This window comes from Poromitra crassiceps (genome assembly GCF_964638095.1).
Source record: "Poromitra crassiceps genome assembly, chromosome: 16".
NCBI lineage: Eukaryota > Metazoa > Chordata > Actinopteri > Beryciformes > Melamphaidae > Poromitra > Poromitra crassiceps.
The window spans coordinates 23,421,793-23,446,590 of NC_139645.1; the positions used below are offsets into that span (position 1 = coordinate 23,421,793).

General features: G+C 46.2%; 2 protein-coding genes across 2 annotated transcripts in view; both read left to right on the forward strand.

Moving 5' to 3' along the window:
• The window catches only part of LOC310791530 (NLR family CARD domain-containing protein 3-like), a gene marked incomplete at its 3' end in the record, with an annotated part of 336,543 nt that overhangs the window by 10,426 nt on the left and 301,319 nt on the right, over positions 1 to 24,798 (forward strand). The window contains exons 6-7 of the mRNA XM_083653204.1: positions 1,631 to 1,755; positions 1,918 to 2,038. Coding sequence (XP_083509330.1) covers positions 1,631 to 1,755; positions 1,918 to 2,038 — 246 coding nt within the window. The remainder of the gene's footprint in view (positions 1 to 1,630; positions 1,756 to 1,917; positions 2,039 to 24,798) is intronic.
• The window catches only part of LOC310791114 (NLR family CARD domain-containing protein 3-like), a gene marked incomplete at its 5' end in the record, with an annotated part of 37,361 nt that continues 25,007 nt past the window's right edge, over positions 12,445 to 24,798 (forward strand). Inside the window, 2 exons of the mRNA XM_083652815.1 lie at positions 12,445 to 12,808; positions 15,742 to 17,605. Of these exons, the coding sequence (XP_083508941.1) occupies positions 12,445 to 12,808; positions 15,742 to 17,605 (2,228 nt within the window). The remainder of the gene's footprint in view (positions 12,809 to 15,741; positions 17,606 to 24,798) is intronic.

Sequence of the window (24,798 nt, forward strand, 5' to 3'; positions counted from 1 at the left end):
GCCCCTCCCTCTGGAGTAGCCCCTCCCTCTGGAGTAGCCCCTCCCTCTCCTCCACCCACGCAAACCACATACGTATTCAGATTGTCACTTGCAGATCAATAAATCTTTAGTGAATTAAACTTTAGGACACAGATGTGTGAAACTCTCTGAGTATAAATTAATTCCAACATGCAAGTTCTCATGTGTTTTCCTGCAAAAATGGCTGCATAGTTTCTGTCTAAAACAGTTTAGTGGTAAATACATAGGTGGGTAAACTATCCAAGGTGAGTAGTTTATCCACTATAGGCTATGAATGAATGAATGAATTTATTTGGTGATAAGATAAAAAGAACAACGAGAAGTGGACAAGTACAAATATCAAACATATAAGTCAATAGCAAACATCACAGGAAATCACTGAGGATAAAAACACAATAAAGCCCTAGGGCTTATTTCCATTGTGGTCCCGGTCGTTGGTGTGAGAAATCACTCTGATTGGCTGGTCAGGGGTAGAGAAATCACTCTGATTGGCTGGTCAGGGGTAGAGAAATCACTCTGATTGGCTGGTCAGGGGTAGAGAAATCACTCTGATTGGCTGGTCAGGGGTAGAGAAATCACTCTGATTGGCTGGTCAGGGGTAGAGAAATCACTCTGATTGGCTGGTCAGGGGTAGGGAAAACACACAAAACGCTCTGCTCATTTTCCAACTTCATCTCATCTGATCATTCCAATACACTGATATTTTCACGACGTGACTTTGGTAAAGTCTATCACCTCTCACTGCATGATACTCATTTAGTGTGGTTTCTCCTTATTATTCCTTTCTTCTTCCACAAGTAAAAGACCAGACAAGACCTGACAACACAACTATATATATATATATATATATATATATATATATATATATATATATATATATATATATATATATATATATATATATATATATATAAATATAAAAGACCAGACAAGACCTGACAACACAACTATATATATATATATATATATATATATATATATATATATATATATATATATATATAAAAGACCAGACAAGACCTGACAACACCAGTTCCATTTGACACTTTTCATCTGACATATTCTCCATTAGAAGCCTACGTGGAGGTAGAAACCGCTCTTCAAAGAAATTACTGGTGTGGATAAAAGTGGTCACTTTAGACAGTCATTCGGGAACAGTAATAATATCCAACGCAGATTTTTATTTGCGGTTTCATTCAATGAGGAAATAGGCGTGTCTGGGGCTGTAGGAGTTGGAGCAGTCCATATTGCATTGTGATTGGCAGTTGTTAAAAACCACGCCTCTTTTGCGGGCACGAGCTCCAGTGCACGGGCATTTTCATGTGCACGAGCTCTCAGCTTGATTAGAAAAACCTGGTTCGAGTTAACGAGTGGCAACCGAGGTTCGTAGTACAAGTTAACTACAATCGAGCTGATCTAGATCAAGGGACAGATCCTGGATCTTCTTATACAACATTCGTGGTATAGGGCCCTGGCATCCTGGACACTTATCAACAGACCATGTTATCAACAACTCCAGATGTCAGAAAAACGGACAATGTGCAACGTTGCAAGAAGTTGTGTGTCTTTACTAGAGCTAATGATGATATGTATCAAACATTTGTGTTTGCAGAGGTCAGCACCACATGCAGAGAGCAGAGTCTCCAGTACCCAGCTGTATGTCTATGAAGAGTGACCAGTCTAAAGACAGACCTCTAAACTTCAGTAATGAACCTGGAAAGAAAGACTGGTTCGACTGTGAGTCTCAATATTATTATCTTTGTCTAAAATGCATTTCCAAAATTTCCACATTTATTTTGATGAAAATTGACGGACCCCCTGCAGTACCTCCACGAACCCCCGAGGGCAGGGGTGCCCAAAGTTTTTACATTTCACATCTACTTTTACATTTTTCAACAGCACCCTCCCCCACCCGCCAGGGAGCAGAGTCTCCAGTACCCAGCTGTCTGTCGATGAAGAGTGACTTTTCTATGGATAGACCTCTCAACTTCAGTAATGAACCTGGACCTTCAGACACAAGGTAAGAGGACTGGTTATACTGCAATGAGGAAATGTTATTTGATATCCTACAGTATTGAGGTGAGCTTGTATTTACAAGGCTGCAAATTAATGCTGAACAAACAATGACTCAAATTAAACAATGAATAATGAAAATTGAAGAAGAGCTAAGTAGGCTACAGATATGGGCTATATCTGGTGAACACAGAGCCCACTAACAGGCCTACAGCTCAGTTCCTACAGCATATCACTCAAAAGGCCACTTCCCTACTGAAGAAAGTATTTTCTGTTCATAAGGGGGTCACACGTTATTTCTCAATCATGACAATTAGCGGTATGTATATTTACATTTATGTGAAAATGTAGGGTAGCTTCAGTTGTTTAAAATTGGGGGTGTGGTGTTTATATTATTATAACAATAATTATTTGTATCGATCAATTATTAGAAATTTTAGGGGACTCAAATTGAATTCCATGTGACCCCAAGGTTGGGAAAGCCGGGAGTAGCCCCTCCCTCTCCTCCACCCACGCAAACCACATACGTATTCAGATTGTCACTTGCTGATCAGTAAATCTTTAGTGAATTAAACTTTACGACACAGATGTGTGAAACTCTCTGAGTATAAATTACATCATGCAAGTTCTCAGGTGTTTTGCTGCAAAAATGCCTCCATAGTTTCTGTCTAAAACAGTGTAGTGGTAAATACATAGTTGGGTAAACCATCCAAGGTGAGTAGTTTACCCACTATATATATATATATATATATATATATATATATATATATATATATATATATATATATATATATATATACTGTTGTTGTCAGACCTTGTCTGGTCTTTTATTTATTTATATATATATATATATATATATATATATATATATATATATATATATAAATAAAAGACCAGACAAGGTCTGACAACAACAGTATATATATATATATATATATATATATATATATATATATATATATATATATATATATATATATATATAAATAAAAGACCAGACAAGGCCTGACAACACCAGTTCCATTTGCAACTTTTCATCAGACATATTCTCCATTAGAAGGAGCTATATTAAGTGACAGAAATAGTAGGCAAACACTGCTTTGTTTCATTAATCAGGTCTCACACAGGTGCAAATCATACGTACTTGTTGCAGCACAAACTGATTTCACCAAGTAACAGTTGTTCCTGGACCAACATTTCCTCCTTGTATGGGCCGGGAAAGCCCCGCCCTGAACTCATTTGATTGGTCGCCGCAATTGCTTCTTCCTGAAAAGGAGTGGCAAGTAAAAAAGATGTGGTTAAGATTAGGGTTTTCTTATCTAACCACGACCATAACCAAACCCTAACCCTAACCACATTGTTGTACTTGCCTAAACCTAATGTTTTATACAAATGTGTGTGGTTAGGGAAGGGCTTCTAGTCATGAGTCCAGACAGGCAGCTTGCAGGCAAGTGTTCGCTAAGCCTTGGCTGAGGAGCTCTTTACCTGAGATGATGAGAGCTTCCTCAGAATCATAGATTTTCAGCCTAGCTACCAGGCCAAGCCCCAGCAGCAGCCTAGCTACCAGGCCAAGCACCAGCAGCAGCCTAGCTACCAGGCCAAGCCCCAGCAGCAGCCTAGCTACCAGGCCAAGCCTCAGCAGCAGCCTAGCTACCAGGCCAAGCCCCAGCAGCAGCCTAGCTACCAGCTGAACCACCAGCAGTCTGTGTGCCTGCCTCTCCTGAACCGACTAACCTGTGAAGAGCCCATCCTGATTGTCTTCTTCATAAAGACACAGATACCTTCACAATGTTCATAATGTGTTTCTCTCAGGATGCAGCAGGAGAGAGCAGACTCCCCTGAGCCCAGCTGTGTGTCCATGAAGAGTGACTGGTCTATGCCTCACCCTATTGACTTCAAAGATGGACAGCACTCTACTGATCTGAGGTATTTATTTGAAACTGATGATCACAACAGATGCTGTTGTCAGATTCACAGCTATCAGATGTAGAATTGGTCCGACCCTTCATCACATCCAGTTGAGTTCATTGTGTGTGTGTGTGTGTGTGTGTGTGTGTGTGTGTGTGTGTGTGTGTGACCTTATATGACCTCATACATCATGTCTTCTCAACAGAGTCGAGGAGAGGTCAGAGGTTTCCAGTGGTCAGTCTGCCCAGGAGCATCAAACAGACCTGGACTCCATATTTACGGTGTGAAAAGAAATAACACAATTTACTTCAGCTACACACAAAAACACCTTGTACTTCACCATCATTTGAAATCAACCTGTTACAAAAAGGACAGAGGCTACTGTATCACGGCTAGTTATTATGGTTAGGAGTTACTAAGGGGGTGTCAAGACCCGGTGTAACAGTTTTAGGACTTAAAGGCAGAGAGGCACGGGAGGCAATTGGCAAGGAGAACAGGTGTTTATTGATAGAACGGCTGGTGGTAGGTCCGTAGGTTCGGCAGGAGTCCAGAGGTTCCAGCAGGCAGACAGGTAGGCAGACAGGCAGGCAGACAGGCAGGTAGGAGATCCTGGGCAAAAGAGAGTTTAGGAGAAGTTAGTATTTTGGAACGGAGCAGAGAGCAAACAATCTGCTATGGAGCTGGAGAGACGCGACTGACGTGAAGACAATCTATAATCCGGCGTGGACTGGGTGTTGGGCTGGAGCTTAAGTAGGTGGCTGATTCTGATGGCAGGCAGCTGTGGCGCTGAGGCTCCGACTCCCACACACCAGGCTCCAATCTGCTGTAGTCATGCCAATCACACTCATACACACCACACATAGAGAGAAGAGGGGAAAAGACTAGGGGGTAGATGAGGTTGAGGGCGTGACAGTACCCCCCCCCCTACGGGCGCCTCCTGGCGCCCTCTGGAACCGGTCAGGGTGGAGACGGCGGAAGTCACTGATGAGTGAAGGGTCCAGGATATCCCGCCGGGGGACCCAACAGCGCTCCTCGGGACCATAGCCCTCCCAGTCGACCAGGTAACGGAAGCCACGCCCCTGGCGGCGAATGTCCAGTATACACCGTACCGTGTAGACGGGGCCACCATCAACCATGCGGGGGGGAGGGGGGGCAGGGTCGGGGGGAGAGAGGGGACTGGACCGAACCGGCTTCAACTGAGACACATGAAACGTTGGATGAATCCTCCGAAAAGAGGCAGGGAGCTTTAGCCGGACCGCACACGGGTTAATAATAGTCTCGATTTCAAATGGCCCCACATACCGGGGGGCGAGCTTCCTGGACTCAACTTGGAGGGGCAGATCCTTCGAGAGTAGCCACACCTTTTGACCCGGGACATACTTGGGCGCCGGAGCACGGCGGCGGTTGGCCTGGGCCTGGGTCTTTGAGGAAGCACGGAGCAGAGCCGCACGGGCACGCCTCCACGTGCCACGGCATCGATGTACCTGGGCCTGGACTGACGGAACCGCTACCTCCACCTCCTGATCTGGGAACAGAGGGGGTTCATATCCAAGAGAACAGAGGAACGGGGACATACCAGATGAGGCGTTGGGGAGCGTGTTGTGAGCGTACTCCACCCAGGGTAGCCGAGAACTCCAGGACGCTGGCTCCGCAGCAGAGACGCAGCGGAGTGCAGCCTCCATCTCTTGGTTCGCCCGCTCGGTCTGGCCGTTAGACTGAGGGTGGTACCCGGAGGACAGGCTGACGGTTGCACCCATGGCCATGCAGAACGCCTTCCACACCCGAGATGTAAATTGTGGACCTCTGTCGGAAACAACATCTGAAGGCAGACCATGAATACGGAATACATTTTGTACCAACAGATCAGCTGTCTCCCGCGCAGAGGGCAGTTTGGGCAGTGCGATGAAATGTGCAGCCTTTGAGAAACGGTCAATTACAGTGAGAACAACAGTGTTACCTTGAGATGGAGGAAGACCAGTCACAAAGTCGAGGGCGATGTGTGACCATGGGCGGCTGGGAACTGGCAGAGGACGGAGCAGACCCGCACTAGGCTTAGTGGTGGTCTTATTTCGTGCACAGACAGAGCATGCTGCCACAAACAAGCGAGTGTCTGCATCCATGGTTGGCCACCAGAAGCGCCGTTTGAGGAAAGCGATTGTTCGATGGATCCCCGGATGACATGTAAGGCGAGAGGAATGTGCCCACAGCAGAACCTGAGACCGGACAGAGTCTGGAACATAGAGACAATTAGGGGGACCGGTACCTGGGTCGGGCTGGGTGGTCTGAGCTCTGCGGACCTTGGCCTCAATCTCCCAGGTGAGAGTGGCAATGATACGGGAAGGAGGTATGATGGTTTCAGGTTTGGCAGGAACCTCCTCAGCCGTAAACTGGCGGGACAGGGCATCTGGCTTCACATTTTTGGACCCCGGACGGTACGTCAATGTGAAGTTGAATCTTCCCAAAAACAGGGCCCACCTTGCCTGACGGGAGTTCAGTCGCTTAGCCGTCTGGATGTATGAGAGGTTTCTGTGGTCCGTCCATACGATGAAGGGATGCTCGGCGCCCTCCAACCAGTGTCGCCACTCATTCAACGCCAGCACCACGGCCAGCAGCTCTCGGTTGCCAACGTCATAGTTCCTCTCTGGTGGGTCAAGTTTATGAGAGAGAAAAGCACAGGGGTGCAGCTTATTGTCTTGTGGCGAGAGTTGAGAGAGGATAGCACCTACCCCAGTATCTGACGCGTCCACCTCCACAACAAACTGCAGTGACCGGTCAGGATGAATGAGGATGGGACCCGAGATGAATTGGCGTTTGAGCTCCGAAAAGGCCACTTCAGCCTCTGGCGTCCACCGGAACGGAACAGACAGAGAGGTTAGTGCAGATAGAGGAGCAGTTATGGTGCTGTAATTTTTGACAAACCTCCTGTAGAAGTTGGCAAAGCCATTGAAGCGCTGTAGTTGCTTTCGGTTCATTGGTGTGGGCCAGTCAGCGACAGCAGAAACCTTGGCTGGGTCCATCTGGAGCCCCCCCTGAGAGACAATAAAGCCCAGAAAGGAGGTAGTGGAGGCATGGAATTCACATTTCTCAGCTTTGACGAAAAGTTTGTTCTCTAGGAGGCGCTGCAGTACTGTGCGGACATGCTCCTTATGTTCCTGGAGAGAGTATGAATATATAAGAATGTCATCCAAATACACGAACACGAACCGACCGAGCATGTCTCGGAGCACATCATTTACAAGAGCCTGGAAGACAGCTGGAGCATTAGACAGTCCGAACGGCATCACTAAGTATTCGAAATGGCCTAATGGTGTGTTGAAAGCAGTTTTCCATTCGTCCCCCTTCCTGATGCGTACCAGGTGGTAGGCATTGCGCAGGTCCAGGGTGGTGAAGACGGTGGCTCCTTGGAGAGGGACAAAGGCAGAATCGATGAGAGGCAGGGGATACTTATTTTTAACAGTTATGTCATTCAACCCCCTGTAGTCAATGCAAGGCCTTAATGAGCCATCCTTCTTCCCGACATAGAAATATCCAGCACCTACCGGAGAAGATGAAGGGCGGATAATCCCAGCAGCCAGGGATTCCTGAATGTATTTCTCCATGGCCTGTTGTTCTGGGCGGGAGAGATTGTAGAGCCTGCTACTGGGAAGTGAGGCCCCTGGCAGAAGCTCAATCGCACAATCATATGGGCGATGTGGAGGAAGGGACATCGCTTGCTCTTTACTGAAGACCGGCGCCAGGTCATGGTAAGTGTCAGGAACGGAAGACAGATCGGGTGGCTCCACCACCGCTGGAGGCTCAGACGTGGGTCTTTGGCCAGACCGGAGACAGTGGGAATGACAATATGGGCTCCAGGAACGGATACTCCCAGTCGGCCAATCCAGCTGAGGATTGTGGAGTTTGAGCCAGGGAAACCCCAGGAGCAAAGGGACATGATGACATTTAAATACATACAAACTGATTTTCTCTTGGTGATTTCCAGACAGGTGTAGGTCTACAGGGACTGTTCTGTGTTCTATTCTGGCCAGTAGCATCCCGTTAAGGGCTTTGGTTTCCAGCGGGACATCGAGGGGCTCAGTCTCGATGCCCAGCTGCTGGCACACTGTCTGGTCAATAAAGCTCTCGTCCGCCCCGGAGTCAATGAGAGCCGTGAAGGAGAAAGAACGACCTCGCCACACGAGGGAGACGTTGAGCTGTGGACGGTCTGGTGGAGAGGGGCTGACAACACGGCTCGACAGTATTTCTCCTATTACTGCCGAGCCGGGCCTTTTGGTGGACGGACAGGGCAGTTGGCAATGAAATGGCCCGTTTGGCCGCAATACAAACATGACTGGGTCTTTATTCTATGGGCTTTTTCCTCTGGGGACAGGTGAATGCCGTCAATTTGCATGGGCTCGGGCTCGGGAATGTTCGGCATATTCCGGCGGGGCTCGTGATAGCCCTGCATCTCACGGCGGGACCCAAGTGGGTTTGGCTGCTCAAAGCGAAAAGCAGGGGAAATGACAGAATCAGCACGCCATAGAGTGAGTTGGTCGCCGACCTTAATGGCTATTTTAATGGCCTCATCCAATGTGAGAAACTCTCCACGCAGTGCCATCTCTCTCCCGATGTCTCGGTTTAATCCCCCTTGAAATGCCGTGATGAGTGCTGCATCGTTCCAGCCAGACTCCACCGCTAAATTTTGAAATTGAGTTATGAACTCCCGGATTGACAGTCTTCCCTGACGGATCTTTGAGAGCCGCTGCCCGGCTTGTTGGCCCCGTATGGGGTGGTCGAAAACACGCTTCAGTTCTGTAGCAAATGCTCCCGCGGAATTTGCGAGAGGGGAGCCCTGCTCAAAGAGAGCATTGTACAGGCTGAGTGGAGGACCCTCCAGCAAATTCACAAGGTAAGCCACTTGTGCTGCTTGACTGGCATACCGGATAGGCTGAGCATTAAAGGATAGCTGGCACTGTGTGAGAAAATGGCGACATGTGTTTGGGTCACCAGAGTATTTAGCGGGTGGGGGGATATGGGGTTCAAGCGAAGCCGAAACAGATACCTGAGCGGGTTGGGCAGCTGGGTCTGGTGCAGCGGCAGCAGCTGGCTGAACCACCGGAGCTGGGGCAGCATTGATCCTGGTGTTGAGATTAGACAGAGCAACAGTGATTTGTTGCAGCTGGTCCGAGATGCCCCGCAGGGTATCATCGTGGTGGCCCAAGTGTGTTCCTTGTAGAGCCTGTGTCTGTCTAATTGCCTCTGCCTGCTCCGCAAAGTCCATTATGGCCGGATTATACTGTCAAGACCCGGTGTAACAGTTTTAGGACTTAAAGGCAGAGAGGCACGGGAGGCAATTGGCAAGGAGAACAGGTGTTTATTGATAGAACGGCTGGTGGTAGGTCCGTAGGTTCGGCAGGAGTCCAGAGGTTCCAGCAGGCAGACAGGTAGGCAGACAGGCAGGCAGACAGGCAGGTAGGAGATCCTGGGCAAAAGAGAGTTTAGGAGAAGTTAGTATTTTGGAACGGAGCAGAGAGCAAACAATCTGCTATGGAGCTGGAGAGACGCGACTGACGTGAAGACAATCTATAATCCGGCGTGGACTGGGTGTTGGGCTGGAGCTTAAGTAGGTGGCTGATTCTGATGGCAGGCAGCTGTGGCGCTGAGGCTCCGACTCCCACACACCAGGCTCCAATCTGCTGTAGTCATGCCAATCACACTCATACACACCACACATAGAGAGAAGAGGGGAAAAGACTAGGGGGTAGATGAGGTTGAGGGCGTGACAGGGGGTATTCACACCTATCTCGTTTGGAGCAGTTGTTTCGAAACAGAGAGCGTTTTCCCCCTTGGTGCGGTTCGTTTTGGGGAGTGTGAACACAGCAATCGCACTCAGATGTGGGACAAAACAAGCGGACCGAGATCGCCAAGAAAGGGTGGTCTCGGTCTGCTTTAAACGAACTCTGGTGCGGTTCGTTTGTGGTGAGAACGTGATCCGACCTCGATCCGCCACAACTACAGGAAACAGTGCGCATTTTTTGATAAACCAGCTGCCGTAGTCAGCTGCGCTGTGCGTAATGGCCTGAAGAACGAGCATTTTTATCGTTTAAAAACAACATCTTCATTCAGATCCTGTTTTGGCGACTTGTGACTTGCATGGATAAACTTTGGGGGATTTTTGGATCATCACATCAGCAGTTTGAACTCAATCAACTTACCTGGTCTCCATTCAATAAATGAAAACAAGTCATGGTAATCAGAGCCAGCCTTCTTTGTGATAAGATTGTCTGGTTCAATCAGACAATCAGACTGATTGCATGTCTTTCTCGAAATGTCCGTTATTATTAAATTATTTATTAATATTTTATTCCTGCCAGGACAGGTGTTCATATAGCCTATGTCTCGGCTAATCCTCTGAAGTCTCCGTGATAGTAATAGCAGAAGTTGCGAGGGTCTTTGATCTTCTATCTCCAAATTCCCGAGACTCAATAGGCTAAATAAATACATAGGCTACATAGCCTACATAAATAAATAACTTTCCTCTCCCGATCTCTCTCTCTCTCTCTCTGTCTCTCTTTCTCTCTTTCTCTCTCGCTCCTCGCACGGCGCATGCCCGACATAGTCTACAATGTAGGTCTAACAAAACGCATTCTATAATCATATTAGTGGAGCAGATAACTGCAAATTACAGGAGAATCGTTCATTTCTGGAAAGAAGCACCAAAATTGGCACACATACCCCTTGGGGATTGCTCTTTTGATAAAACCCGTTAGCCACCTAAAAATTCAAGATGGCGGCCATTTTTCAAGATGGCCGACATTGAATATACAGTAATCGCAAAGACTTGTCCTATTTGAATGAAAATGGTGTCAAATCATACATTTTTGACTATGTAGAATCCGAATTTGGAACTATGTACCTACTCACTAGCTTCCTTGTACCATAATATCAGTCCCGGAATCATAATTAGGGTAAAAAGTGCCCATATCATAGGCACCATCAGTCTGATATATTATTGGATGTACATGTAGGCAGTAGGCCTATACTTGTTTGTCACTCATTGTCTTGCTGCCTGGATGAGTATATACAACACTTCTAAAGTCTCAGTGGCCTTGTGGTCTGAGTGTCCGCCCTGAGACTGGGAGGTCGTGAGTTCGATCCCCGGCCGAGTCATACCAAAGACTATAAAAATGGGACCCATTTGCTTCCCTGCTTGGCACTCAGCATCAAAGGGTTGGAATTGGGGGGTTAAATCACCATGTGATTCCCGAGCGCGGCGCACGCTGCCGCTCCCCAAGGGGATGGGTCAAATGCAGAGAACAAATTTCACACATTGTGTGACAATCAGTGGGACTTTACCTTCACCTTTAAACCTCGCATCTGCAGCTGCACAGTGCCATATGTGTAGCATCTTCCTGTACAAGGCTTCCAAACTGAACATGATGCGGTGCGGGTGGCGTTGAGAGACTTGCAGCGGAAGGTGTAGAGTAGTAGCTCAACAGAGCGGATGGCAACGCACAGCCAGGGCACACTGGTGGCACCACTGCTGTGAAACTCAGCATGGGGTTCAGTATCAGCTGAATAATTAGTTTAGTGTAGCTAAATAATTACTTTAGTGTCCCAAATGCTGTTTAATAAGCCCCGCATCAGTTAGCTAGTGTAGATTACATGTAGTTTAACATAGATTAATAGGGGCGGCTTTAGCTCGGGAGGTAGAGCAGGTCGGCCAATGACTCAAGGGTTGGCGGTTCGAATCCCGCTCCCTCCCAGCTGTTGTCGTTGTGTCCTTGGGCAAGACACTTAACCCTCATTGCCTCGTATGAATGGGTATGAATGTCTATGAATGTTGGTGGTGGTCGGAGGGGCCGTAGGCGCGAAATGGCTGCCACGCTTCCGTCAGTCTTCCCCAGGGCAGCTGTGGCTACATCACCCGTAGCTTACCACCACTGGTACGAATGGTGTGAATGAATAATGATTTCTGTGAAGCGCTTTGGGTGTCTAGAAAAGCGCTATATAAATCCAATCATTATTATTATTATTATTATTATTATTATTATAGATGTTTAGTTAGACAGCCGCGCCTGAATTGACAGGGTGTGCCAGCGCGGGAGAGCCGAGCCAAGGGTAAGGGGCTATACATGACTTGTTCATGGACTTACCCGGATGGTGTACAGATCGCACCAGACTTAAATGATACTGGATGAACGATCGGGCTAGGTGTAGGTCATATATTTTTGTTCCCAAACCTAGTCGTATCCCATACCTTATTGTGCATGATTGTGATCAAGGTGGTAAAAGGATAGCCCCTCGGGCCTTGATTCACTGAATACATATATTTATCATACTGCGATACCTTCATTACCATTCACCAAGATGGCAAATACAGATCCAGGACTGTCTAATTTCCGGACTGACTGGAGCAAGTGTTGTCTTTGCCAGAAGAAGATGAGTGAAGAGCTCAAGTCAAGTCAAGAACATGATGGCTACACTATGATTGCGACTAATATTCCCCTCTTTCACGCAATTAATGACATGCCTATTGTTCTGAATCCAGCCAGACTTGATGATGGTGGTGGCATTGAAGAAACTCTGAGGAGGAACAAGGCGCAGTATCACCAAAGTTGTCGCTTTATGTTCAACAACACGAAACTGGAGAGAGCCAGAAAAAGAAGAGCAGAGAGTGCTCAGCCAGTAGAATGCCAGACCAAGCAGACCAAGCAGCGTAGAACCAGCCTTGAAGGCCAAACTGTGGCAGATCGTTTGGACAGAGCTCCCACCCATTGCAGAGAGTTGCCAGCAGCTGACCAAGTGCGGATGCAAGTTGGAATGCTGCAGTCGATGCAAATGCTACCGCTTTGGTCTGACCTGCACGGCACTGTGCAGCTGCAGATGCGAGGTTTAGAAGTGTTGTATATACTCATCCAGGCAGCAAGACAATAAGTGACAAACAAGTATAGGCCTACTGCCTACATGTATATCCAATAATATATCGGACTGATGGTGCCTATGATATGGGCACTTTTTACCCTAATTATGATTCCGGGACTGATATTATGGTACAAGGAAGCTAGTGAGTAGGTACATAGTTCCAAATTCGGATTCTACATAGTCAAAAATGTATGATTTGACACCAATATCATTCAAATAGGACAAGTCTTTGCGATTACTGTATATTTAATGTCGGCCATCTTGAAAAATGGCCACCATTTTGAATTTTTAGGTGGCTAACGGGTTTTATCAAAAGAGCAATCCCCAAGGAGTATGTGTGCCAACTTTCGTGTTTCTTTCCGGAAATGAACGATTGCTACAGTTATCTGCTCCACTATATAGGAAAATCTCTGGGAATAATTTTTTCCATCACGAGAGGCATACCCGAGTGTCTCCTGGCCAATCCAGGAGGCTTGGCAATACTATTTGGACCGTTTGATTTGTGGCTGTGTGAACACAAACGAACCAAGGCACAAATGCAACAATTGTATCAATTAAGTACCTGAATCAGAACAAAGCAAACAACGTGTTTGCAAGTGTTTGCAAGTGATCTCTGTTTAGGCAGCAGGGTAAAAATTACAGTTCATTAATTCACTGGTCTTCTTGATCTTCTGCGCTATCCGTCATGGCGTCGCTCTGAACTGGGGCATGGTTGGCTTGGTGATACCCAGCTCCATGGCATCGGTTTCATTTGGACCACTTCGGATGTTGCTTGTTCTGGTCTTCATTCAAAGGACGCTTAGGAAATCCACAATCCCCAAATGTGAAGATAGTGTTGCGTGTAGATGATCAAATATCCTATTAGTTTGAGAAGGTGCAAGTCTATCATGTCACGTGGAGTTGCTTGCTACTCCTGTAGCGTCTGCTACGTTAGTTTGGTAACTAACATAGCAGACGCTACCGCTACCGTTACCAAACAGTCTTAATCATCAGTTCTACAGGTCTGTGTGTCCACACACGACCAGCTGTCCTCAAGAAACAATAGCTTCACAGGTCTGTGCGTCCACACACGACCAACTGTCCTCAAGAAACATAGCTTCACAGGTCTGTGTGTCCACACACGACCAGCTGTCCTCAAGAAACATAGCTTCACAGGTCTGTGCGTCCACACACGACCAGCTGTCCTCAAGAAACATAGCTTCACAGGTCTGTGCGTCCACACACGACCAACTGTCCTCAAGAAACATAGCTTCACAGGTCTGTGCATCCACACACGACCAACTGTCCTCAAGAAACATAGCTTCACAGGTCTGTGTGTCCACACACGACCAACTGTCCTCAAGAAACATAGCTTCACTTCAGCTACCAGACTGCTTTTGATCCATGCGGTTCATCTGTCGGCGTCCTCAATCAGTATCATCAACATCAGCTGCTCTTCCTTTGTATCTTAGGATGATGTCATTTCATGGACAAGTGAAACCTTTGACCCAAATATATCAGTACAGTACTTTCCCTACAGCCCCCCCTAACGGTACACCTCCAGTACTACAATAATATAAGCAAAATCCTAATAAGTACTAAGAATAAGAAAGAAAGAAAGAAAGATGGATTTCTAAAAATTAAGAAAGTTATCTGACTAATGTCATGATTGTAATTTTCCGCAGGGCGTAGCATATAAACCATTCTGGTCATTATAATGTCCCAACTCAGTCTCACAAAGAATTGTGACATAGTAATGTGGGTCCACAGCCCAGACATTCTACTTTCACCAAAACACCCTTAAAATGGTTCAAAAATAAAGTTTGTTTGGCCACTAGAGGGCGGGGCCGAGGCGGGGATGATGCTCCCACAACTCTCTACTGGGGCAACTCGGTGGTCACGGCCGGCTCAGTAACCAGGAAGTAGCTGTGGACTGAGGCAGAAACTGATGTTCACATTCAACTATTTTAGAGCCATTGTTGTGAAACTAGAAGGCTTTGTGCTGTGGGTCAACATTTCTATTCCATAATCATTTGTGAGATCATGTTGAATCTCCATGCTGCACTCTTTAGATCAGTGCAGGCTTTCAGTCTCTGAAGATGGATGTAATTTTGTCTGCAGATTTTAGTATGAAGGTTTAATATGTATATTATTCTATTCCAGCTGAGTCCAGATGAGGCAGAATGCTCAGAGAGTCAGAGGGTGGAGGAGGAGGAGGTGGATGGTGTGGAGGAAGAGCCGAGGAGGAGCTCAGAGGCTTTTCTAAACACCACACTGCTCTTCCTGAGGAGAATGAAGCAGGAGGAGCTGGCTGAGGAGCTGCAGAGGAGTAAGAGTCTTTAACAGCTTTAATGTCATGGAGAGAGAGGGGAGGTGGTGGACAATGGCTGATTTATGTCTGTTAGAGTTTTGCTTAGTTTTCAAGACAATGATGCCACCTATAAGTGAAAGAATTGACAAAACAATATAGGAACAAATCATTTGGGGCGCCTCATCTAATTCATTTGAATCAGGTGCACAAGCTGTAGCTGGAAGATGCTGTCAAGCCACAGTTCTCAACCGCAACAAAGAAAGAACATATAACCAAACAAGAAACAAATTATTAGAGAGAGAGAAGAACATTATATTTGAGTTTTGCTCATTTTGATCTCATTTGACATGTTAAGACCTCTTTAATTTATTCTGAATGTATTTGAGTCATCATCGGTTTGGAACATGTCAAATCCATTCCAACAAGAACACAAGATAAAGAAACTGAGTTTCGTCCTCCTTCATGTTGGAACTTTACGGTTTATAGTGGCTATAGTTTAAAATGATAGAAGCCATGAGCATGTCCAAACTCTGCTGAAAATCTAAACATTGGCCTAACAAGATCTATTCATTACAAGCTTTAAAGGTCACTGATGTTCTTTGTTCTTTCAGAAACTCAACATCAACATCCACAACAAAAACACAAATCCAGTCTGAAGGAGAAGTTTCAGTGTTTGTTTGAGGGCATTGCTAAAGCAGGAAACCCAACACTTCTGAATCAGATGTACACAGAGCATTACCTCACAGAGGGAGGGAGTGGAGAGGTCAATGATGAACATGAGATCAGACAGATTGAAGCAGCGTCCAGGAAACCAGTGAGACCAGAAACAACCATCAGATGTGAAGACATCTTTAAACCCTTACCTGGAAGAGAGGAACCAACCAGAACATTGATGACAAAGGGAGTCGCTGGGATTGGGAAAACAGTCTTAACGCAGAAGTTCACTCTGGACTGGGCTGAAGACAAAACCAACCAGGACATACAATTCCTATTTTTGTTCACTTTCCGAGAGCTGAATCTGCTGAAAGATAAAGAGTTCAGCTTGGTGGAACTTCTTCATCTCTTCTTTCCTGACACCAAAGAAGCAGGAATCTGCCGGTTTGACGAGTTCCAGGTTGTGTTCATCTTTGACGGTCTGGATGAGTGTCGACTTCCTCTAGACTTCCAGAACAACAAGGTTGTGACTGATGTTACAGAGTCGACCTCAGTGGACGTGCTGCTGACAAACCTCATCAAGAGGAGACTGCTTCCCCTTGCTCGCATCTGGGTGACCACACGACCTGCAGCAGCCAATCAGATCCCTGGAAAGTTTGTTGACATGGTGACAGAGGTGAGAGGCTTCACTGACGAACAGAAGGAAGAGTACTTCAGGAAGAGATTCACAGATGAGCAGCAGGCCAAAAGAATAATCAAACACATCAAAATGTCACGGACCCTTCACATCATGTGCCACATCCCAGTCTTCTGCTGGATCTCTGCTACAGTTCTGGAGGATCTGTTGAAAACCAGTGAGGGAAAAGACCTGCCCAAGACCCTGACTGAGATGTACATCCACTTCCTGCTGGTTCAGTGCAAACAGCAGAACATCAAGTATCATGGGAGAGCTGAGACAGATCCACACTGGACTACAGAGACCAGGGAGATGATTCTCTCTCTGGGAAAACTGGCTTTTGAGCAGCTGGAGAAGGGCAACCTGATTTTCTATGAAGCCGACCTGAAAGAGTGCGCCATTGATATGACAGCAGCCTCAGTGTACTCAGGAGTCTTCACACAGATCTTTAAAGAGGAGTGTGTGCCGTACCAGCAGGAGAAGGTCTTCTGTTTTGTCCATCTGAGCATTCAGGAGTTTCTGGCTGCTGTCTACATGTTCCACTGTCACACAAACGGGGATGAGAGGGTACTGGAGACATTCCTGAAAGAAGACGAAGAAGAAGAAGAGGAAGAAGAGGAAGAAAAAGAAGAAGAAGAAGAAAAAGAAGATGGTGAACAATCCCTGGATGTCTTTCTGAGGAGAGCCATGGTCAAATCCCTGAACAGTAAAAATGGCCACCTGGACCTCTTGGTCCGCTTCCTTCATGGCCTCTCACTGGAGTCCAGCCAGAAACTCTTAGGAGGCCTGCTGGGTCAGGCAGAGAGCAGGGCTGAAAGCATTCAGAGAGCCATCAGCAACCTGAAGGAGATGAACACTGATGATGAAAAAGAAGAAGACTACAATACATATCCTGAAAGAAGCATCAACATCTTCCACTGTTTGATGGAGATGAACGACCAGTCAGTACACCAGGAGATCCAAAAGTTCCTGAAGTCAGAGAACAGATCAGAGAGTGAACTCTCTGAGATCCACTGCTCAGCTCTGGCCTACCTGCTGCAGATGTCAGAGGAGGTTCTGGATGTGTTTGACCTGGAGGCCTACAACACATCAATGTTGGGGCGACAGAGACTGATCCCAGCTGTGAGGAACTGCAGGAAGGCTCGGTTAGTACTCCGTTAGTAACAGTATAGAACAGTCTAGACAAGCGGTTTTAAAAGTGTGAGGTGCTCTTTCCCTGACGTGACGCAGAAAAAATGTAAGAAAATACAAAGCCTCCACCAGACATGTCCGCGCAGGCACAGCGCCCGCAGTCTGACTGCCTCTAGCCACTTTCACACATGAACTCCGGATCAGGTCAGGGTTGCCCCCCACTGAGCCTGCCCCGGATGATAGGTGAAGTGTACCCTTTCACACATGAGGCATGTTGCATTCACACATGAGTAGCACCTCCGCAGAGTTTGTAAAGTAGAGAGGGGGCGGGCGGCGGGGGTGGGGGAATTTGGGCATGACCACACAGTTGTGAAAACTAAAAATACATAATGGGCGATAACTGCCTAACGTTCACGGCATATAATCGTTTGCGCATAACGTTAGTAAGTAATTAATTAAACAACCCTACAACTCACGCCCAGATGCATCGATTTCCTCGAGTCGCAAGCAGTACAAACAAAACAGGTCTTTGCTATGTTCAGTCCTAAAATGCCTCAAACCTACTAGAATTATACAGAATACAGGAAGCTAGACGTTTTTACCTTCAAAATAAAATAAATGTTGTATTACTTAGTAACAAAAAATCAGAATGTCGACTCACTACGGGTTAAAATTGACTTTTCGAAGGGAGCAGATATTCTTCCAGTTTATCTCCGTTCTGTATCTTTCGAAACACACACAAAAAAACATTACACGTGCATTTACTTTATTTAATTGCCATTATTGCGAAGGTTATACCCGGAAGTTTTCGTTTTATACTGCCTGACTTGACGCTACTTGGAATTTGCGCGAACGCTGTGTAAACGTTAAATCAAAGACATGAACGCAACCAGATCCAGATACCCTACCTAGCGATGTCCAATACTGGGAAGCGGGACGACCCTCGCGTCCAAAAATGCTTATTAAATGTGTGTGCTGTGCGAAGCAGACATGAAATCAGATCAGAGCCATGAGCCTTTCAATCCAGCAATCCGCAACATGTTGGCTGTCGCACACGGAGCAGTTTTGAGCTTCATTTGAAAACCAAATGGCATGTGTTTTTTGCACGCTCATTCACATCGACTATTTATATAATAATAATCTGTCACGATCGTCTCTGTCCTCATGCACTCACGAGCTCACGGAGCTCTGGAGGGGGGGGGGGGACAATACGCTTCTGCGACTACGGCTGGGGGTACACTTCCCTCCGTCTAGGACGAGGCTCCGCGGGAGCGCGCATGAGCCGCATGCAGACATTCACATATGACAGCCATCCGTATGGCCTCTAGATAACTCCTGAATTCCAAACATGTGTGAAAGCAGCTTCTGTGAGGTGAGCTCAGGCTGTCAGAGGAGAAACCAGGAAGAAGGAAAATGCGATTTTTTGAAATGCGTGTTTCACCAATCCAATTGCAGCAGTTCTTTGTATGTACATCAAACACATATATGGTCATATTTTTGTATCTGTTGGGGAGCTATTTCAGACAAATTCTACAAGATTTATGGGGCTGGAGAACTGTCTGTCCACGCTGGCCAGCCTGGCTGCAGACACAGTCCATAGAGGCAGAACATACAGAGAACGCAACATTTACTCGATACACTGCACGGGGCGGGTATCCCACTAGCTATAATAAAGATGTTAAAGATGATTAAAAAAACTATTAAAAGTCCTTCAGAGTGGATAAAGATGTATAAAATGTTTAAAAGAGGATATTTGAAAATAGCAGGATAAAGAGGTTTTAAAATATTAAAGAATATAGGATAAACATGTTTACAACATCTTTGGAACTCGTTATGCCCGAGTGGAGCATAGAACAATAATAGTAGGTAATAATGGCAATAATAAATGGTGTGTGTGTGTGTGTGTGTGTGTGTGTGTGTGTGTGTGTGTGTGTGTGTGTGTGTGTGTGTGGGGGGGGGGGGGGGGGGGGGGTGTTGGTCTATATGTTCTCTGAGGGGAGGTGCAGTCTCCCACACTTTGAAAACCCCTGGTGTAGACTAGAGTGACCTTCATACCTGACACCATCAGAGTTACAATATTTCATACCAATGATTAAGATTCAAGATTCAAAAACGTTATTGTCTGTCACAACGCAACAGACAATTTTCCTTCCACCAGGCTCAGGTGCATGTTACAAAACACATTAAAAACACACAGACACATATAATAAAAACTGACAAAGAAAACTGACAAAAGCAGTGTTAAGATGTTAAAAGTGCAGTGCCCATTTAAAAGACAATACTAGTAATAATACTAATGTATTATATAAACCATATTTATAAAACAGCTCTCTCAAATCAAGCAATCTGATTGGTTCACAGCCATTGTATAATTCCAGTAACCGAGTTCAATAACCCATGGCCATGGCCAATGTCGACTTCAGTCTCCAGAACGATCCAATCAAATCACCCGCACGTCTATCTTCTTGCTAGAGGTCCCGCCTTACAGTAGTGTTTCAACTGACTCTATCAGAATAAAATGCCAGTCGGACTTATAGTATTATTATTATTATATTATTATACTTGGAAACCGTTTTATAAAAGCAATATAGCAATATAGCGTGGTGTTGTGGAATATATCCCGCTGATAAGCTGTTATCCCACGAGGCTGGGATATATTCACCACAACACACTTGCTCTCGTGATATATTGCTTAAATATACACACCTATATAAACTATAGCCTATATATAAACTGTATAAAAAAATATATTATATGTATATATATACAGTATATATATACAGTATATATATATATACAGTATATATATATATACTGTATATATATGTGTGTGTGTACAGGAACTAATCTCCCATGCAGACCCTGGCACCGTGACATGATTGCTAGCTACTTGTGTATGAAAGTTTCCCCCAGTCTTCTCCTGCCTTCAGCTCATGTCAGAAATATCATAATTACAGAGTCACATGACCGAGCTGACAAAGTGGTAAATATGACACTGTAGGCTCAAAACTTTAAAAGTTACTAAACCCCAACCAAATCTGTGGTGAAGCCAGACTGACTCTAATGGTGTCAGGCTGTTCTACTGAGCTGTTTTAACACAACTGAACAGCCTGTGGAGCTCACACTGAAATCTCCATCATTTTTCATTATTTTCTTAAACTGTTTTTTACAGAAATGCTTTAATATCATACAATTGCATTCATGTATTATTTTCTGTTTGGTTTCTGCTTATATTATACATTAATCACTTTTGGAAAATGTCTAATTCTATAGTATAAATTATTGTTGTTATTATTATTAGGAGGAGGAGGAGCTTAATAGGTTTTGATTAGGATGCTGGTCTGATAATCTCTCATTTCACATTAAATGTGTAAACAGTCTTTCTGTCTGTGAACACTGAGACCTCAGCTCTGAAGTTCTGGGTTCTGGGTTTTCAGGCCCGGCGCACCTGTGGGTGTGCCTTAAGGTAAACCAGGCGTGGCCATGATAAATCCTCACGTTTGCTCAATTCTTTGCACTTAGAGCTCTGAAAAGCAGGTCTAAAACCCCGCTGCACCTGAGTGCACAATTATTCTCCGCACTGCTCCAGCAGTGCACGGGAAATCCTTGGGGCCCTATCTTGGTACAAGCGCTATCCGCTTTTTTGCGCTTGAGTCCAGGTTTGCACACCTTACGTCTTATGCTATCTTCCCTGCGTCTTATGCTATCGTCCGCCTCCCGCCAGTGCCAATTTGTGTGTTGGGCACGACACCTTCCAGTTTTGCGCCAGGGTCTGGGCCAAACACAGGTGTGGGCGTGCCCCAAGCCAAACCAGGTGCGTCCCCGCAATCCTTGCCTTCTGTTATCGTCAGCATGCGCACAATTCTTTGCGCACGGATGTCCCATTAAAATACAAATGCCAGGACATCAAATTCTGCTGCTAAAATTGGGTAACAGCAGATTACTCAGTGAGACAATCAACTATTATTCACTGAAAAACGTGTATCACATGTAAAGTACCACAATCATGCTGATATCCTCTTTCTACAGTGGGCTAACCCCCCTCTCTCCCCCTCTCTCCAAAACCTTGTGCGCACACAGACACACACACACACACACAAGTTCAAGTTCAAGTTCAAGTTCAGCTTTATTGTCATTAAAGCAATACACAAGGTACGGCAGAAACGAAATGACGATTGCATCTAGCCCACAAATAGTGCAATTTCAAGAGAAGTACTGACAAACCGACAATAAAGGTAGTAAATTAAAAATAAAGTGCTTTAGGGAAATTATTGCACATGCTAAGTGCTTTTTAAAAACATCATAAATAAATAAAGATAGCTTACTCTAATTTAAAGAAACTAAATTAAAAACAAACATTAAAAAGTACCAACGATGGGGGGGGGGGGGGGGGGGGTGTCACAGGGAGTTAAGGAGCCTGATGGCGTATGGGAAAAAGCTCTTGCAGAACCGGGCTGATCTGCTCCGGATGCTGCGGTATCTCTTGCCGGAGGGCAGGAGGGTGAACAGACTGTTGAGGGGGTGGGTGGGGTCCTTGGTGATGCCCAGGGCCTTGGACATGCAGCGTTTGTGCGCTGTCTCCTGGATGGTTGGGAGAGAGGTCCCAATGATTCTCTCCGCTGATCTCACCACCCTCTGCAGAGATTTCAGGTCCATGGCATTGCTGTTTCCATACCAGAGGGAAACGCAGTTGGTTAGGATGCTCTCGATGGTCCCTCTGTAGAAGGCGGTGAGGAGGGGGGGGGAGAAGTGGGCTCGCTTCATTCGACGCAGAAAGTGCAGGCGTTGGTTAGCACGCTTTGCCAGTGATGAGGAGTTGTGTGACCAGGACAGGTCCTCCGTGATGTGCACTCCCAGGAATTTAATGTTTTTGACTGTCTCTACTGTGGAGCCGTTGATGGTGAGTGGAAGGTGGTTGTGCTGGTTTTTTCTGAAGTCGATGATGATCTCCTTTGTTTTTTCGACGTTCAGCAGCAGGCTGTTGGTGTTACACCAGTCCACCAGGTGTTTCACCTCCTCCCTGTAGTCCTGCTCCCTGTCATCTTTGATGAGACCCACCACTGTCGTGTCATCCGCGTACTTTATGATGTGATTTGAGCTGGATTTGGCACGGCAGTCGTGGGTTAGCAGGGTGAACAGGATGTCACTCAGGACACAGCCCTGGGGGGAGCCGGTGCTCAGTGAGATGGTGTTGGAGGAGTTGTCTCCGACTCGCACAGACTGGGGTCTGTTTGAGAGGAAGTCCAGAATCCAGTTACAGAGGGGAGTGTTCAGGCCGAGTGTGCTGAGTTTGTTAACCAGGTGCTGGGGAATGATTGTGTTGAACGCCGAGCTGAAATCCACGAACAACAGGCGTGCATAGGTGTTTTTTGCCTCCAGGTGTTCAAGGCTTAGATGGGCTACACAAGCCACAGCGTCCTCAGCAGAGCGGTTGGGGCGGTAGGCAAACTGAAATGGGTCCAGAGTGGGGGGGAGTTTTGAGGTGATGTGCTTTCTGACAAGCCTCTCGAAGCACTTCATCATGATCGGGGTGAGTGCCACGGGGCGATAGTCATTGAGACACGAGATTGTGGGCTTTTTTGGAACAGGAATGATGGAGGCGGTTTTGAAGCACACTGGGACAACAGCCTGGCTCAGAGAGGTGTTAAAAATGTCTGTGAGGACATGTGCTAGATGGTCAGCACATTCTCTGAGCACACAACCAGGTATGTTGTCTGGGCCTGCGGCTTTTCGGGAGTTGATTCTCCTCAGGGTCCTCCGGACGTCAGCCGTGTCTAGGACGAGTGCCTGTTCGTTGTGAAGGGGGGTGGCTTTTCTTGCAGGGGTGTTGTTGAGTGAGTCAAAGCGGCCGAAAAAAGCATTGAGTTCATTGAGGAAGGTGATGTCGTTGTTGTTGCATGGGAGGGGGGTGGGCTTATAGTCTGTGATGGTTTGGATCCCTTGCCACATGCGCCTGGTGTCACGAGAGTCGTGGAAGTGACTCTGGACCTTCTGCCCATAGGCGCGCTTTGCCACACGGATGGATTTATTCAGGTTGGCTCTTGCTGATCTGAGGGCCAGCGGGTCACCTGATTTGAAGGCTGCGTCTCGAGCCACACACACACACACACAGTAGATTACTTTGAGCAAGTCGTGCCGACCAGTAATACAGTAACCCCCTTCCCTGCAATTGCACGCATACAATAGCCTATTAAGATGAACCTGCCTATTAAAGAAACAAATATTTTTACATGTGTATGTTATAGCCTATTTATATGAACAAAACGTCTAATGCACGTGGACAACCATATGACATTTGCGCAAATGAATTGGAGGGAATGAAAGGAGCGACACTGATTGGTTGTGTGGATGATACCGCCCTCACCAAGCCTGCACGCCTCTGAATAATTTCCAGAGTTAATCCTGCATAAATCACTGTGGCGCTGGGACAAGTGGCATTTTGCGCATCACAGAGAATAGCAGATGACTTGGGAACGTCCATTAATTTGTGCTGCGCCCGGCGCAAGCGCTAAATTACCGCTTTGGCCACGATAGGGCCCAGTGTTATTGTTATGCGATGGTGTTGATGCAATGTTTGATGCGATGCTGTGGAGATGTCCAAATTACGCATGGAGATTACAGTGTCCATCGTGCAATTTCATTCAAATTCATTTGCAGCTTAAAATGAATAGACAACACCTGTTTGATATTCCCGGAGTTTATGTGAAAATTATGAGGTGAAAATGTTTTGTTAATATGATTGATTATACCCCCCCTCTCTCTCCGAAACCGCACGCGTGTACACACACGCACACCATACTGCATCGTCCAGATTAATTAATCATCAATGCCTTAATGCCAATTAACACGTTCACTGCCATTGACGAGATATCTCGTCTTACAAAATCCAACGGTTGACTGCCAAAGACGAGATATCTCGTCTTAAAAAAAAAAAAAAAAAATTTGACGGTGGGACGTGGATCAACGCCCCCCACGTCTCCTATAAAAATATTGGAGCCAGTGAACGTGTACAACCCATTCCACGGACCCACTAAGTGGCGACAGTGCTCTCCACACTAGAAAAAGCAGAGCCAAAACTGCGCGAGGAAACCATTCTCTACTGTAAAATGGATTGGCGAAAACGCTTTCACTTTCGCGCATTATCGCGCTGGGAGCTGGCGGTGGGGGATTCCAAAAATAGACTGGGTGGAAAACACACTTTGAAACA